Source organism: Microcaecilia unicolor, chromosome 2, assembly GCF_901765095.1.
Source record: "Microcaecilia unicolor chromosome 2, aMicUni1.1, whole genome shotgun sequence".
Lineage (NCBI taxonomy): Eukaryota > Metazoa > Chordata > Amphibia > Gymnophiona > Siphonopidae > Microcaecilia > Microcaecilia unicolor.
This window is the reverse complement of record NC_044032.1, coordinates 11,960,347-11,976,169: the sequence shown is the minus strand read 5'-3', so window position 1 is coordinate 11,976,169 and position 15,823 is coordinate 11,960,347. Positions and strand designations below refer to the sequence as shown.

General features: G+C 43.9%; 1 protein-coding gene across 1 annotated transcript in view; it reads right to left on the bottom strand.

Annotated features, from left to right (window-relative positions):
• LOC115462771 (myosin-IIIa-like) overlaps positions 1–6,680 on the bottom strand; it is a 207,468-nt gene extending 200,788 nt beyond the window's left edge. The window contains exon 1 of the mRNA XM_030192758.1: positions 6,453–6,680. Coding sequence (XP_030048618.1) covers positions 6,453–6,581 — 129 coding nt within the window. The 5' untranslated portion in view covers positions 6,582–6,680. The remainder of the gene's footprint in view (positions 1–6,452) is intronic.
• Positions 6,681–15,823: the final 9,143 nt, after the last annotated feature.

The following is a 15,823-nucleotide window of genomic DNA, read 5'->3' as shown; positions in this document are numbered from 1 at the left end:
ATTCCTTCAAAATTGTTCACCATTTTCCCCAAGTCATTTTTCTTGAGTTTCTCCCCCTTATTCTCCTTTGAGTGTTACAGCTTTTCCTCTCAGCGTGGCTGAGGTTCTGGCCATCTCCTGGCCTTTGGGGTGGGCGGGTAGATGCTATGTACAGAAAGCAACAATTCTGTCTAAGCAATTGAACTGTTAGTTGGATTTTCTGTTTATTCTGAGTACTACAATAAAGAAAATTTGCTTAAGAATTGAGAGTCTACTGGTAAAGCTTCTACTTGTGAATGGTTTAGCTGGCTGTTTAAGCTACACTATACTTTGCCTAGAATGAATAAATTGAAAAAAAAAGTCTTGATTGCTTATGTTGGAATATTTCTAATGGTTCTTTCACACTGAAATTATGTTGCACAATATATTTTTTAGATCAATGAAAGAAACTCCTATTTTTTTTATTTAACAGCAAAATGTGAAAAATGTATGCAGGTATGAAGACGTTTGCAAGATCCTCATGACAACCATGCCAGAGCAATTCCATAGCTGTTAAGCTTCTCCTGAACTAGATCTTACAGCAATGATAATGGGAGTGTGGAGTACTACAGAGCATGAATTCCTTCTTCCCACACCCTCACCATTCATACTGCAGTATTAACAGTGGGAGTATCAGACAGCATAATATCCTGGTTCCAATACCACCCCCCCCCCCCCCTCACCATTTACACTGCAGTAGGAGTATCCCAGCAGCAGTGTGGAGTATTAGAGAGCATAAAATCTCAAGTCCTGGTTCCCACATCCCCCCTCTTAAACTGCAGCTGAAACAGTCTAAGCCAGAGTTGCCCAAAGTTGGTCCTTGAGGGCCGCAATTCAATCGGGTTTTCAGGATTTCTCCACCAAATATGCATGAGATCTATTTGAATGCATTGCCTCTATTATGTGCAAACAGAACTCATGCATATAATCCTGAAAATCCTGACCTGGTGAGGGTCGAGGTTGTACAACCCTGGTCTAAACTGTCTGGCAGAGAAACAGCCCCCACACATCATTAGAGCTGGTTTTCAATTGCGGGGGGGTGGGGTGGGGGTCTCTATTACCATCTCTCGACTTGATATCCCACCTTTTTTTATATACAGCTACTTATTTTATACCTAGGACAATGGAGGGTTAAATGAGTTGCCCAGATTCACAAAGAGTCCCTAAAATCAGGGTCGACAATGTTTTGGCCTAGTTTCAAACCAGCAAAGTTTCCAAACTGCTGAAAACAAACTTTCTACAATCAGAGGCTTTTCCCCTACATTCACATTTCAAGATGCTTAAAAAACAAAAAAGGAATTCCTTATCCCAGGGCATTAGCCTCAAATACCCAGAGATCTGTCCAAATGCTATAATAAACCAAATAATGAGACCAGAACTGATCAAATTAAGATCAGGGCCGTGCACAAACTTCAATGTTCTTTTTAAAAATTCTCTTTTAAACAACACGATGGATTCCACACAAAAGCTTTATTCCGGTCATCAGCATTTACTGAAGTGCATGTGATGAACAGATGCAAAGAGTCACTTAACCTAAGCTCTGGTCCAAGGCAAAGGCCATGAACTCCTGAAAGTGATGCAAGAAATTTATGCCACTAGCTCAGTGAAAAAGCATTTTTTTCATTTCTATTAATCTAAGATGCTCAGAGGAGAAAGGATGGAAAGGGTTTGAAATGCCAGACTACAGAAAATGCAGATGTTTACACACACCTGGGGGAGCCAAAGTTTAATGCTTCTTCTGTTTAGTCATGAAAAAGGTAAGAGGGATTTCATTGCTGGCCAGAGTAAATCTGTGAGGAGCCTGTGAGAAAGGGCTCTCTGATGCTTCAGCAGTGCATTAGTCTTATAGGGTTGTTGTTTTTTGTTTTTTTTACCTTTGCTCTGATCAAATAAAAACTTTTCTACCAGACAGCTTTCTGATGATAAACACAATTGGCCAATAACCTGGGGAACTGGGTTCGAATTCATTATGACTCTGGGCAAGTCACTTAAACCTCCATTGCCCCAGGCACAAAAGCTTATATTGTGAGCCCTCTAGGGACAATGGAAGTTCCTGCATATAATAAATGTAAAGAACTTTTGGTTGTAGCACAGAAAAGCGGTATATCAAACCCCAATACTGTTACACTTACTGTATCTGCTCAATCTTCTGCAGTTTTACAGAAAGTTCCTTAGCTGATGTTATGCACCAGAGAGAAATTTTACAACTGGACATCATAGTATGGGGGCCCAGCCAATGTGAAGAGTGAGCCTATTCTATAAGTACACTTATTCTTTAAAGATGGTAAAAAGCAGTTAGCTTAGCAGGGTTTTAAAAAGGTTTGCATAATTTCCTAAAGGTCCATTAGCCTTTATATAATCAAGATGGACCTGGGAAAATCCACTGCTTATTTCTAGGATAAGCAGCATAAAATCTGTTATACTCAGAATTCTGAGATCTTGCCAGGTACTTGTGACCTGGATTGGGCACTGTTGGAAACAGGATACTGGGCTTGATGGACCTTCGCTGTAACCCAGCATGGCAATGCTTATGTTTTTAACAGTTACATAAACTCATTATCAGCATGCCTAGGTTTACGTGTGCTTACTTATGTCACGTCTATAGCCTGAATGCAGCAACTTACACATGTAACTCACATTATTCTAAGTTAAGCATGTAAATGTGAGACCTGCCCATGCCCTCCCCTGTGAGCAACCTGCCTGCATTTACACCACATGCACATTCCAGTTACAGAATAGGACTGAAAACTCTGCAAGCACATGTGCAGTAAGGGCTGGAAAAAAAAATCGATGTTCACCACTGTTCTATAAAGGGCGCTATGGGATGAGCAGACTGAATTAGGTGCCCGAGGACTTATAGCGACTGAAACTTGGTGTAACTCCCGATGCACAAGTTGGGCAGCATCCATGGTCTTCTATAAAACTGTACGCAATTTTCCAAAACGCTCTGACCCACCCTTAGAAACGCCCCCTTTGCAGTTATGTGCAAAAACATTTAGGTGTTATCCTACAACTGGGTGTCTTAAGTGTACTTTTGCCCTGATCTGGTTTTGCATCCATTAAAATGCATTTCCACGCAACTTTAGACATCATTTATAGTGTTCCTGTCTAAGTTTACATTCACCTGAGTAAACGATAGTGCTCTGCAAATTTAAGTGCTCAAATACTGCTTGAATTTAACCCCCCCTGTGTGAAACAGGGGATACTAAATAGCATTTGAGGAAAATGTCAAACACTAAAAAATGATGTTGAAATGTTTATCATGGCTGAGCCTGGAGAAATACCAGGTGATAACACAAAGGTTTAAGAGCAGGAAGAAAGGGGAAAGGGAAATGGGACTTGATATACCACCTTTCTGTGGTTTTTGCAACTACATTCAAAGCACTAACCATTAGGCTACTCCTCCACTAGCAACATTCCATGTAGCATCTCAAATAGGGAAAAGGAAATGGGACTTGATATACTACAACTACATTCAAAGCTGTTTACATAGTATTTACAGGTACTTATTTGCACCTGGGGCAATGGAGGGTTAAGTGACTTGCCCAGAGTCACATTGGGAATGAATCCCAGTTCCCCAGGATCAAAGTCCACTGCATTAGCCACTAGGCTACTCCTCCACTAGCAACATTCCATGTAGAATCTCAAATAGTAGGAACAGAATCTCAAATAGTAGCAACATTCCATGTAGAATCTCAAATAGAGAAAAGGAAATGGGACTTCATATAGTATAACTACAATCAAAGCGGTTTTACATGTTATACATACAGGTACTTGATTTACCTGGGGCAACAGAGGGTTAAATTACTTATCCAAAGAGGAACTGAACCCAGTTCCCCAGGATCAAAGTCCACTGCATTAACCACTAGGCTACTCCTCCACTAGCAACATTCCATGTAGAATCCCAAATAGTAGCAACAAAACCTCAAATAGTAGCAACAGTCCATGTAGGATCTGTATAATTATACTACAGCAAGAGGCCCTCACTGGATGCCCACCGGAAGGGTGGAAGGCCAGATTTTAGGACTCAGGCTGTAAAAATACCAGCTAGGTTTAAAAATCTATGACTGGCTGAGCAAGGACTTGCTTTTCCTGCAGGTTAATATGCGTTCAAGTTTGAGACCTATCCACTGGAATAGTGGTGGGCCAAGCTACATAGCTTTAAACAGCTGAAGAGCACTGATTAGGCATGATAACCAGCTGATGGCCTTATAGCAGACAGCCTGCAAGAGCAGGACTGTTTGGTGAGTTCTAATGAAACCTGGTGCAACTTCCAAATTGAGTGTAACACACATGATGTAGAAATTAAAGACAGAAATGATAAGAAGTTTGGTTCATAACACGGAGTCTGTCTTTAATAAGTTGGCACCCAGATCACAAGATGTTATGAAATTGATATATCCATATTTAGATATCTTCATAAGAACAAGTTGTTGACAAAAAAGGAAATTGCACAATAACTTGCAATAGCTAAAACGGAAAGAAGGGCACCTGACCGGGTATGATTCAGAGAGATTGAGCAAGATTAGAAAAACAAGTCCCTTCCCATAGACTTGTATTAGGACCAGATACTATATAAGAGAAGGGCATCAGATAGATCGTTGGAGGATCTCCCCAACGCATCTAGGACGCAGAGCTCCGGCCAGCTGAATCCAGAATTTGTATGATGAATGTATCTGATTAAAGTCTGATTTGGTAAGAATAAAAAGACTATTTCTTTAACTACACTGTTTCTGTCCTTGCTTCAATTTATTCTCTATCTTCTATCTGTTTTGCAAACTAACACACACACACACACAAGTAAGATTTCTCACTGAACATAAATAGCCAAAGATTCATTTAGATCCAAAGAGACAGAAAGCTGTGGTCATGGGAATAAGATTTGAACTGAGCCTTCTGATGCCTCCCCAGCACCAATACCCATGGGAAGGGATGTCATTGGGATTCAGGGAGGCGGTTAGAAAGATATTCGAAGACCAGACCCTCTGTACACCTCCGTGTGGAAGGATCCCACGGGGGTCTATAGAGGGGTAGGTTAAACAGATCTTAAATAGTAGCAACAGACTCTCAAATAGTAGCAACATTCCATGTAGAATCTCAAATAGTAGCAACAGAATCTCAAATAGTAGCAACATTCCATTTAGAATCTCAAATAGTAGCAACAGAATTTCAAAGAGTAATAACATTCCATGTAGAATCTCAAATAGTAGCAACAGAATCTCAAATAGTAGCAACATTCCATGTAGAATCTCAAATAGTAGCAACATTTCATGTAGAATCTTAAATGGGGAACGGGAAATGGGGCTTGATACACCACCTTTCTGTGGTTTTTGCAACTACATTCAAAGTACTTTACATAGTATATACACTACTTATATGTACCTGGGGCAATGGAGGGTTAAGTGACTTGCCCAGAGTCACAGAGGTGGGAATCGAACCCACTTCCCCAGGATCACTAACTACTACCAGGCTACTCCTCCACTTCTTCAAGAAGAGATTAGGTCAAAAGTCAAAGAGAGCAACTTTCTCTGCTCAGCAATAGCAAGACTTTTTTTTCTTTTTTAAAATAATAAACAAACATCAAGCCTCCCCCCCCCCCCCTTTTCATTTCAAGGTTCCTGTTCAGAGGGGATATCATTGTCCATTTGTAACATTTTGCTATGGCTCCTTTTTGAGAGCTAGAAATAACGTACCAGAGTATCTGTACTGGATTTGTTTCTTGTGCCTAAACTGATGGCAAAGGTACTTTAGATAAAACAAAGGAAGTGATGTTAGAGGCGTTTATTCCTTCACTGCTTATTTTTCTAGCAGTCTAGGGGCGATTTAGACACACACAAACCGCAAATACAATGTTAAGACTCTCTGCCATCCTCCGGGAATGGCCTTTCATGTTTTTACAAATGCGGTCCAGCCGATTATCCGGATAAAACTGCCCCGCACCCGCTTTGCACAGCCTGGTTAGAGAGAAGTTTTATCTGACCGCCGACTGGGGCAAAGAATGGAAAAAAAAACAGGGCCACAGGGGAGACGAAGCCCAGATAAAGCCCAATAAAGGGATTTAATCTAATCGAGACTTTTTTATTCCAATTTACCAAGTGGCTCAAGACAGATCACAATCACGATATTAAAGATAATCCCTCTTATAACAATATATTCACGTTACTGTCTGCTGCCAACTTTACATCCCGATGCTGAGATCAGAACCCCAATCATTTAGTTGCCCTCAGAGAGGAAAGGTTAAACTTTTTCATCCAGCACCTGGGGTTTCTGTTAACATTCTTGTAAAACTTTGTTTGTAGGGTAACTCTGGGAGGTACCTAAGGATTTCACTAGTGATCGAGGGGGGGGGGGGGGGGGGGGATCGGGATGCTAACCCTCTCCCCCCCTTTTCCCCAAGTGCACGCGACAGTGAGACGGACCCGTCGGGCTCTTACATAGATTTTCTGCTCCCGGAAGCGGCTCAGCAGCGTCTCCAGAAGCAGCTCCTCATCCAGTTCTGGCAGCCCCGCCAGATCCTGCGGGACGGACCCGGACCCGGACCCATTCCGGCCTCCGGGAACCATGGCTGACACGAAGAGGCGCTTTCAGGACCGATCCCGCCCGTATCTTCCTTCCCCTTTTCCGGCTCCTTGTCCTTATCTCTAAACCGCATAGAGCCAGCAGCAAGGCACAAAAGCAGCTCGACCCTACCTACACCCCCCCCCCCCCCCATGGCCCAACCCAGAGAACCCGCCCACCAACTTAATCCCGCCCACTAACACCTTTCCCGATAAATGCAAGCTGAAATGTTGTGTCCCTGCCCTTGCCTTCCACCCCTTTCCCTCTCCTCCAGCTGCCCTACATTCTGTCTCACTCCCTACCCAGCATCTCACCCCTCTTCCTTCCACCCTACCCAGTATATCCTCTCCTCCTTCCACCCTACATTCTATCCCCTTCCCCAATCAGCATCTCCTCCTTCCACCCTACATTCTGTCCCCTTCCCCATTCCCTACCCATCACCTCCCCACCTTCCACCCTACATTCTATCCCCTTCCCCAACCCATTCCTAGCATCTCCTCTCTCCTTCCACCCTACATTCTATCCCCTTCCTCAACATCTCCTCTCCTCCTTCCACCCTACATTCTATCCCCTTCCCCAACCCTACCCAGCATCTCCCCTCTCCTCCTTCCACCCTACATTCTATCCCCTTTCCCACTCCCTACCCAGCATCTCCTCTCTCCTTCCACCCTACATTCTATCCCCTTTCCCACTCCCTACCCAGCATCTCCTCTCCTCTCCTCCTTCCACCCTACATTCTATCCCCTTCCCCACTCAGCATCTCCCCTCTCCTCCTTCCACCCTATATTCTGTCCCCTTCCCCATTCCCTACCCATCACCTCCCCTCTCCTCCTTCCACCCTACATTCTATCCCCTTCCCCACTCCCTACCTAGCATCTCCTCTCTCCTTCCACCCTACATTCTATCCCCTTCCCCAACCCTACCCAGCATCTCCCCTCTCCTCCTTCCACCCTACATTCTATCCCCTTCCCCAACCCAGCATCTGCTCTCTCCTCCTTCCACCTTATATTCTATCCCTTTCCCCATTCCGTACCCATCAAATGCCTTCCCCTTCTTCCTATCCCTCACACCATACCCATCAACTCTGCTCCTTCAAATGCTCCTTCCACCCTACATTTCATCGCTCTCTCTTAAATTCCCCTCAGCTCCTTTCACCCCATATCCATACCTCCTACCCAATATCTCTCCTCCTCCTATTCCCAGGTTCTGGTCTGTCCCTGGTGGTAAGTTACTACCTGGTCAAGGTTCAACCAGCAGCTAAATTAGACCTGGATATGCCGAATTATGACCAGACATACTGGCTGCTGGCACTGATATGGGGCCCAACAAAATATCAACCAGGACCAACAGAAGGGGGATCGGTCTAGTCCCATAGCCCCCGTTCTGACCCCTTCCCCACTGAGCAAACCCCACATTCCGATCCTCTCCCACACTTTAGGCCCTCCCCTGATTTGATCCCTCTCCCCAGCTCAGCATTCCCCAGTGTTCCTCCCATGCAATCCAATCCCCCAAGAACTCACCAAAGGGCCATCCTTGGTGATCTAGCAGGAAAAGACATGAGAAGTCCCCTTCTGCTTCTACCCTGTATGGTGCAAAACAGGAACCACAAGACTACTGCCAAGAGTCAACAGGAGCCATTTTGCATCCACAGCCAGACAGGGCAGAAGTGGAAAGGGACCAGCCCTGCCCTTCACTAGACCACCAGGAATGGCACTTGGGTGTCAGGAAGATGGGGGGTGGGGTCATCCAGGTAGCTGCAACTTCTATCAGTGCTGGCCAATATTAACTGACCAAAGGACAGTCTTTTGTGCAAGGGAAATGGGACCTTGATTTACTGCCTTCCTGTGGTTTTTGCAACTACATTCAGAGCAGTTTACATAGTATATACAGGTCCTTATTTGCACCTGGGGCAATGGAGAGTTAGGTGACTTGCCCAGAGTCACAAGGAACTCTGGGGGGAATTGAACCCAGTTCCCCAGGATCAAAGTCCACTGCACTAACCACTAGGCTACTCCAGTAGCAACATTCCATGTAGAATCTCAAATAGGGAAAGGGAAGTGAATACATGTAAAATGGGCTTATCTTGTTGGGCAGACTGGATGGACCGTGCAGGTCTTTATCTGCCGTCATTTACTATGTTACTATGTTATGATTTACTGCCTTCCTGTGGTTTTTGCAAGTACATTCAGAGCAGTTTACATAGTATATACAGGTACTTGGGGCAATGGAGGGTTAAGTGACTTGCCCAGAGTCACCAGGAGCTGCAATTGGCATGGAACCCAGTTCTCCAGGGTCTCAAGCCACAGCACTAACCATTGGGCTGCTCCTGTCTAGCCACTTAATTATGCATGGGACTAGCACAGAGGCTCTGGAAGTGAGAGGAGGAGAGTGTAACGCTTAGTAATTGGGTAGACTGGATGTTATCTGCCATTATTTTCTATGTATTGTCTGTTTCTGGGGTGAAGATTACTCAGAACCCAGTATTTGCTACTTGTGATTAAGATGACTTTTCTCTCTGCTCTTCAGTTTGCATTTGTCTATATTAAATTTCATCTGCCATTTAGATATGTGGATGGGGGATTTTCAATATGACATCTAAATCCAAATTTGGACGTTTTGCTGAAAATGTCTAACAATCAAGTGGTGAGCACGGCTATTTTTGATCCTGAAAAACATCCAACTTTTTCTTTCAAAAATGGCCGTTTCCTAGATGACAAAACCCCCCTCCTTCCAAATATCAGTCTCAAATGTGAGGATTTTTTCCTTTTCATTTTCTTTTAACATTCGTCCAGTTTAAAGTAACTCTTCAATTTATAATCACTCTAAGAATGGCAGGTAAAAGGCAATAGGCGATGAACAAAAAAACTGGAATCAGTGATCTGCATTTCTCTGTCAGCTCATTACACTCCGACAGGCACCCATTTCACAAATGCTTTCTCAAGGGACCTGAACTGGTGCAGACGTTAATTCCGATCCACCGTCAGTATGACTTGCCTTTTACCTGCCATTCTTAGAGTGACTATAAATTGAAAAGTTACTTTAAATTGGACGAGTACTGAAAGAAAATTAAAAGGAAAAATTGAAAAAAAAACCAAAACTCAAGACTGATATTTGGAAGGAGGGGGTTTTCGCCAATGATTATATGAGTCACAAGAGGGTGTTACCCATAAATTGGGTGATGATTTAGACAATCACATGTCAGTCCCCATGACATTGGCTGGTATGTACTGTTTCTTTCACATCTATTGGGGGGGGGGGGGGGTGGAAGGAGAGCAGTGACCACTGGGGAAGTAAGGGTGGAGGAGTCATGCCTTAATCCTTCCAGTGGTCATTTGGCCATTTAGGGCACCTTTTTATGACTTAGACATGATTGAAACATGTCCAGATCAAAACATCCAACTTTTACACCTGGAAGTTTTTGCTTTGTTCCATTATGGCGGAAAAACGTCCAAATTCCTATCCTGACAAGCCCCTGACACCCCCTCCCCCCCCCTTGTGATTTTAATGCACTGCACATGACCTGCACAGAAAAACATCTTTAAAATGTGTTTTTGAAAATAGCGATTTTGGATGTTGTTTTGCAAGAAAAACATCCATCTACTGCTTTGTGACATTTTTGGGCATTTTTCTGTTTCAAAAATTAACCTCTTAGTTTCCTACTCTCACAATCCAAAGTCATCTGCAAATTTGTAAAACCCCTAAAGCTATAGCAGAATAATTCCAAAATTATCACCCTTAAACATTGATGGGATTGATGTTCCAACGCTGCAAACATTATTTAAACTTATTAAGAGCCTGGCTATATCTACTTCTGTTAATTTGCTCCCAGGTGCCACTCAGCAAATCCCAAGTCACAAATACCATTTGCAGCACCGGGAATCACTACTATGGCTTGGTCACAGTGTTGCACTTTGAAGTTGAACTGAGCAATAGTGTAGTCACCACAAGAAGCTTCTTTGAAGGGGTAAACAAACATGTGGTTAAAGGTGGCCCGGTTGATATTGTGTATCTGGATTTTCAGAAGGTGTTCGACAAAGTACCTCATGAAAGACTCCAGAGGAAATTGGAGAGTCATGGGATAGGAGGATTGTGGATTAAAAACTGGTTAAAAGATAGAAAACAGAGAGTAGGGTTAAATGGTCAGTATTCTCAATGGAGAAGGGTAGTTAGTGGGGTTCTCCAGGGGTCTGTGCTGGGACCGCTGCTTTTTAACATATGTATAAATGACCTAGAGATGGGAGTTACTAATGAGGTAATTAAATTTGTTGATGACACAAAGTTATTCAAAGTCGTTAAATTGCAGGAGGATTGTGAAAAATTACGAGACTGGGTGTCTAAATGGCAGATGACATTTAAAGTGAGCAAGTGCAAAGTGATGCATATGGGAAAGAGGAACCTGAATTATAGCTACGTCATGCAAGGTTCCACGTTAGGAGTCATGGACCAAGAAACGGATCTAGGTGTCATCGTTGATGATACGTTGAAACCTTCTGCTCAGTGTGCTGCTGTGACTAAGAAAGCAAATAGATTTGTTCTTCACTCAATGTGTAAATAAACTCTGGAATCCGTTGCCCGAGAACGTGGTAAAGGCAGTTAGCTTAGCGGAGTTTCAAAAAGGTTTGGCCGGCTTCCTAAAGGAAAAGTCCATAGACCATTATTAAATGGACTTGGGGAAAATCCAAAGCTAGATAAAAGAAAAAAACATTAAAACAAAAATCTGTATAACACCTTAAAGCAAAAAAAAAAACAACAACTAAACTTCACTGTCATTAAAGTTCAATATAAAGTGAGGTTTAGATTCAACAGGGCTGGCTGCAATCAAGCCTGGCTGTATTCGATCAGCAGAATCTAATTATCAAATTTGGTCAGTTGGTTGATTGAGTAACTAAGGGGGCAGTTACTTTTTCTCATGGCTTTTATGGGCATTGGATAACTTTGTTCTTAAATAAATGAATAGTTCAAAAATTGTGTTATGTGTTTACTCAGGTTCATAAGTACATAAGTATTGCCATACTGGGAAAGACCAGAGGTCCATCGAGCACAGCATCCTGTTTCCCAGAAATAGTGGATTTTCCCCAAGTCCATTTAATAATGGTCTATGGACTTTTCCTTTAGGGAGCCGGCCAAACCTTTTTTAAACTCCGCTAAGCTAACCGCCTTTACCACATTCTCTGGCAACGAATTCCAGAGTTTAATTACACGAGTGAAGAAATATTATCTCCGATTCGTTTTAAATTTACTACATTGTAGCTTCATCGCATGCCCCCTAGTCCTAGTATTTTTGGAAAGCGTAAACAGACGCTTCACATCTACCCGTTCCACTCCACTCATTATTTTCTAGGTTCCCTTTGTCTAATATTACATTTTGTTTAAAATCAGAGACCAATGAATGTGACATAAATGCAGTTACAGGAGAAATCAGGAGGGGGGGGAACTATTTTGTTTTACTGTAAGAATGAACAGCATTCTAAACACATCTGGTCAGGCATTTAAAAATACTTATGCAGATGTTCTATAAAAATTTCTTAGGTTATATAAACTTTCATGCATAGACGACACCATAATGAGCTATAAGCCTAAAACTTAAGCAGATATTGACAGGTGGGATTAGGGGCAGACTGGGGCCTGCATAAAATTCAGCTATTCTGCATTTAACATGTACAGTAAATTAGGCTGAGAAAAACACAGTCCTAATTTATGCACTGAGGGTCACCACTTGGGGGCAATTCTATAACTTGGGGCCTCTAGTGAGGTGCGCAAAAAGAGAGTCAAGTCTCTAAAGGCATCTGTGCACCATGATAATGTTCTAGAATAAACCTGAACTGGCCTATTTACGTCAGCTGTATAGTAAGCATAGGTGGGCAGACCTAGGGGCGCCATGCAAAGCAGATAAATGATAGTACTTTAGAAGTTACGTGCTTAAGTTCAGCGCTGTGTACACCTAGTAGTGCTATAGAAATGATAAGTAGTAGTAGTAAGTTGGAGACATGCCCAAGCTTCTCCCACGTATCCTGCTCCCTCTGCCGTTACACACTGTAGCATTTAGTGCAGCCTTATAGACTGGCACCTCACGCAATTCTGCTGCTTCTGCCTTGATATTCTAAAGTACCATTTAAAAAGCTGCAGGCACTGAAAAGGTGCCCAGTTCAAATTCCACTGCTGCTCCTTGTGATCTTGGGCAAATCACTTAACCCTCTATTGCCTCGGGAACAAAATTAGATTGTGAGCCCTCCAGGGACAGGAAAATATCCTGTGTACCTGCATGTAACTCACTTAAAGCTATGCTGAATTAGACAGGGTCCATCACGCCTCGAATCCTAGCTCCTGGCTGGGTTGCAATATCTGGCAGGATCCCAAAAAGTAGCTCTCTTCCCCACAGTTCAGTTCCAGGAATGAAATTATAAACCATCCTGGTGATTTTCCCCTCAAAGGGCAGTGTATAATAAATCTGAATAAACTGATCACTGGCTCTCCCAACTCAACTTAGCTAATAATTTTTATGAACTTTTCCAATCCTCTTGAATCCAGTTATGTTGATCACTTGAACACATAGTTTAATTATGAAGTACATGGAAAAAATACCCCACTTCCAATGATTTGATTTCAATCTGCTGGTCATTAGTTTTATGGAGAGCCAAGTTGTTTTTGTGTTTTGTGAAACATTAATTAACCATTCATCCCACTCATGATTTCATACACTTGTATCACATCCTCTTTCAGTATCAGGCCATGGATGTTCTACAATACTCTGATGAAATAAATAATCCCACATATCTATTAAACAGAGGAATCCAATACATATTTCATTGCTGAATCCACCCCTAGGTTTCCTTCCTCAATGGAAGTCTAGTTCCGAAAGATTAGCACTCTTACAATATCTATGTTACAATAATACGTAGTCAAGGAAGCCAGTGGAACTTCTCCACCTTCCAAAGGGCTATGGATTTTTACTTTCACATGAAAGGCCACTGAGGCAATTTCAAGTCACTAATGGGCAGATGATCGAAAGTCCCGTGCTGTTCCAAACTGCGCTCTAAAAATAGCATTGGAACATCATGGGGCTTTACAGCCTCTATGGTCAGAGATAATAGCATGCAAATTTATGTGCTCTATTATCTCTGATCACGGGGTGAAGTGTGGGAGGATTGTCTCCAATCATGCACTCAGGCACAATCCTCCTGCAGTTGTTTGACAGGTCTAAGCTGTCAAAAGCCCAGACCTAAAAGCACAGGGGCTTGAGATCCATGGGACCACCAGATCCCAAACAGCATAGCCCTGGTGGCCTAGTACCCCCACCCTGAGCCAGCAACACAGGGGCTGGAGGTCCAGCAGTCCTCCAGTCCCCCCGACCCAAGTTCAGTGGGCGGCTAGAGTTCTGGTGGGTCTCCAGTCCCCCTAACCCCTCCTAGCATCCCCCAAGTAGAGCCCTGGTGGCCCAGTGGTCTGTGAATCAACCCCACCTGGTGGTCTAGTGGCCCTCTATCCCAACCCCCTACCTTTGTTGGAGCAGGGAGGTAGACCCAGCAGCTGGGCAAGGCTTCATACCATATAAGGGAGTTTCTCCCTTATATGGTGTGAAGCCCCGCCTAGCGCATCCCAGGATGCACTGGGCAGGGTTGGGTGCTGCTATTTTCCAAGCGGCACTGCTGGAAGATGGAGTCCACCTCCCTCCTCCAACAAAGGTACGGGAAGGAGGTGGGGAAGAGGGCCGCTAGACCAACAGGTGGGGGGGGGTGTCAGGATTGCTGGACATACTTAAATTAATATGAAACCAGCTTCTGATAACTCCCCCCTCCCTCAGGAAGCTCTGAGGATGGCAAATGGACCAAATGCTGCTCCAGCTGCCTGCTAGCCCTTTTGTTTCTCAAATTACCCCTGATTAGCATACCTGTGTCCTCTCTAGGCATCTGGGAGCAGGGCTCTCTGTAAGAACAATGAAAGCCAGACAGAGAGGCTCCAAAACTGGGGACTTCAAATAGTAGAACCTGTGAAAATGGTCACCTTCCTTGCATCAGGAAATTAAACTGGAGTTTGTAAAAGAAAGAGCTGAAAAAGGCTGGGAAGAAAGGAAGTTGTTTGATCCTTCTCTGTTCCTGTTGGATATGTATATGTAGCAGAGCACATGGCTCTGTTCTAGCCCTCTCTTCCTTTCTGTCTCTCTCTGCACCCCCCCCCCCCATTCTTACCTTTTGCTCATTGACTCCCATCTAAACCCCCACACACAGATACAGCATTGTAATATTTACCTATACTAAGTGCTGTGAGCCTATATATGTAAATACAATATACTTTCTATATATATCTAAACCCATGTGGATTGTGCATTATTACGAACCCACTGCCTCTATGGACAGGACCTGGGACCATACCTAGACAACGAATGCTGACAGGGGGGTTTGATTCGTGGCCCAATGGGCCACCAGGGATCTACTTGAGAGGATGCTAGGAGGGGTTAGGGAGGCTGGAAACACACCGGATCTCCAGCCCCCCCCCTGAACTTGTCGTGGGGGGTCAGGGACTAGAGGTCCACTGGACCTCCAGCCCCCATGTTGCTGGGGGGGGGGGAAATTGGGGTTTCCGCTCCTGCTGGGGTGCTGCATTGGGGGGAATGGGGGGTCTGCTAGCATGCAAATGCATGCTGGACAGGTTTCACCATTCCTCCGAAATGGTCTGCAAACCCTAATGCCAGTTCTGAGCTGGCGTAGGGTTTGCCGCGGACAGCATGCCAATGTTTGGTGAGCTGCTCGCTGATCATTGGGGAGAAATACATTTAGCATGTATTTGCATGCTACTTGCGCTAACAGCCCTGTTTTGCATACAAGTTGCATTCAGAGTGCACGAGTGCGTTGTTTCGCACACTTGGGGACTCTGATCATGGGGCGGAAGCAAACGCAGGTGCTAGAATGGCACTAATGGCCTCTAGAACCTGCTTCTGATCATCGGCCCATAAGAAAGCTGAGCGGGGTGGGTCTCCCTTGCTGAGTGGGGGCTCATGTCTGGATCTTTCAGCAATTTCAAACGCTGGAGGACAGGGAGGGGCATATAACCCTATCCCATTCTTCTCCTTTTATCTCTACCAACTCCTTTCACCTCTCCACTCTCTCATCTACATCTGTTTGCCAAATTACCAATTTCTTTGATATGATGACTAAAGCAGTTGATAGGGGTGGAGGGGTACAGGAACTGCAGTTTATTTGGATTTCACTAAAAGCCTTTCTTCTACACAAAAGACACAGAATGAGCATTA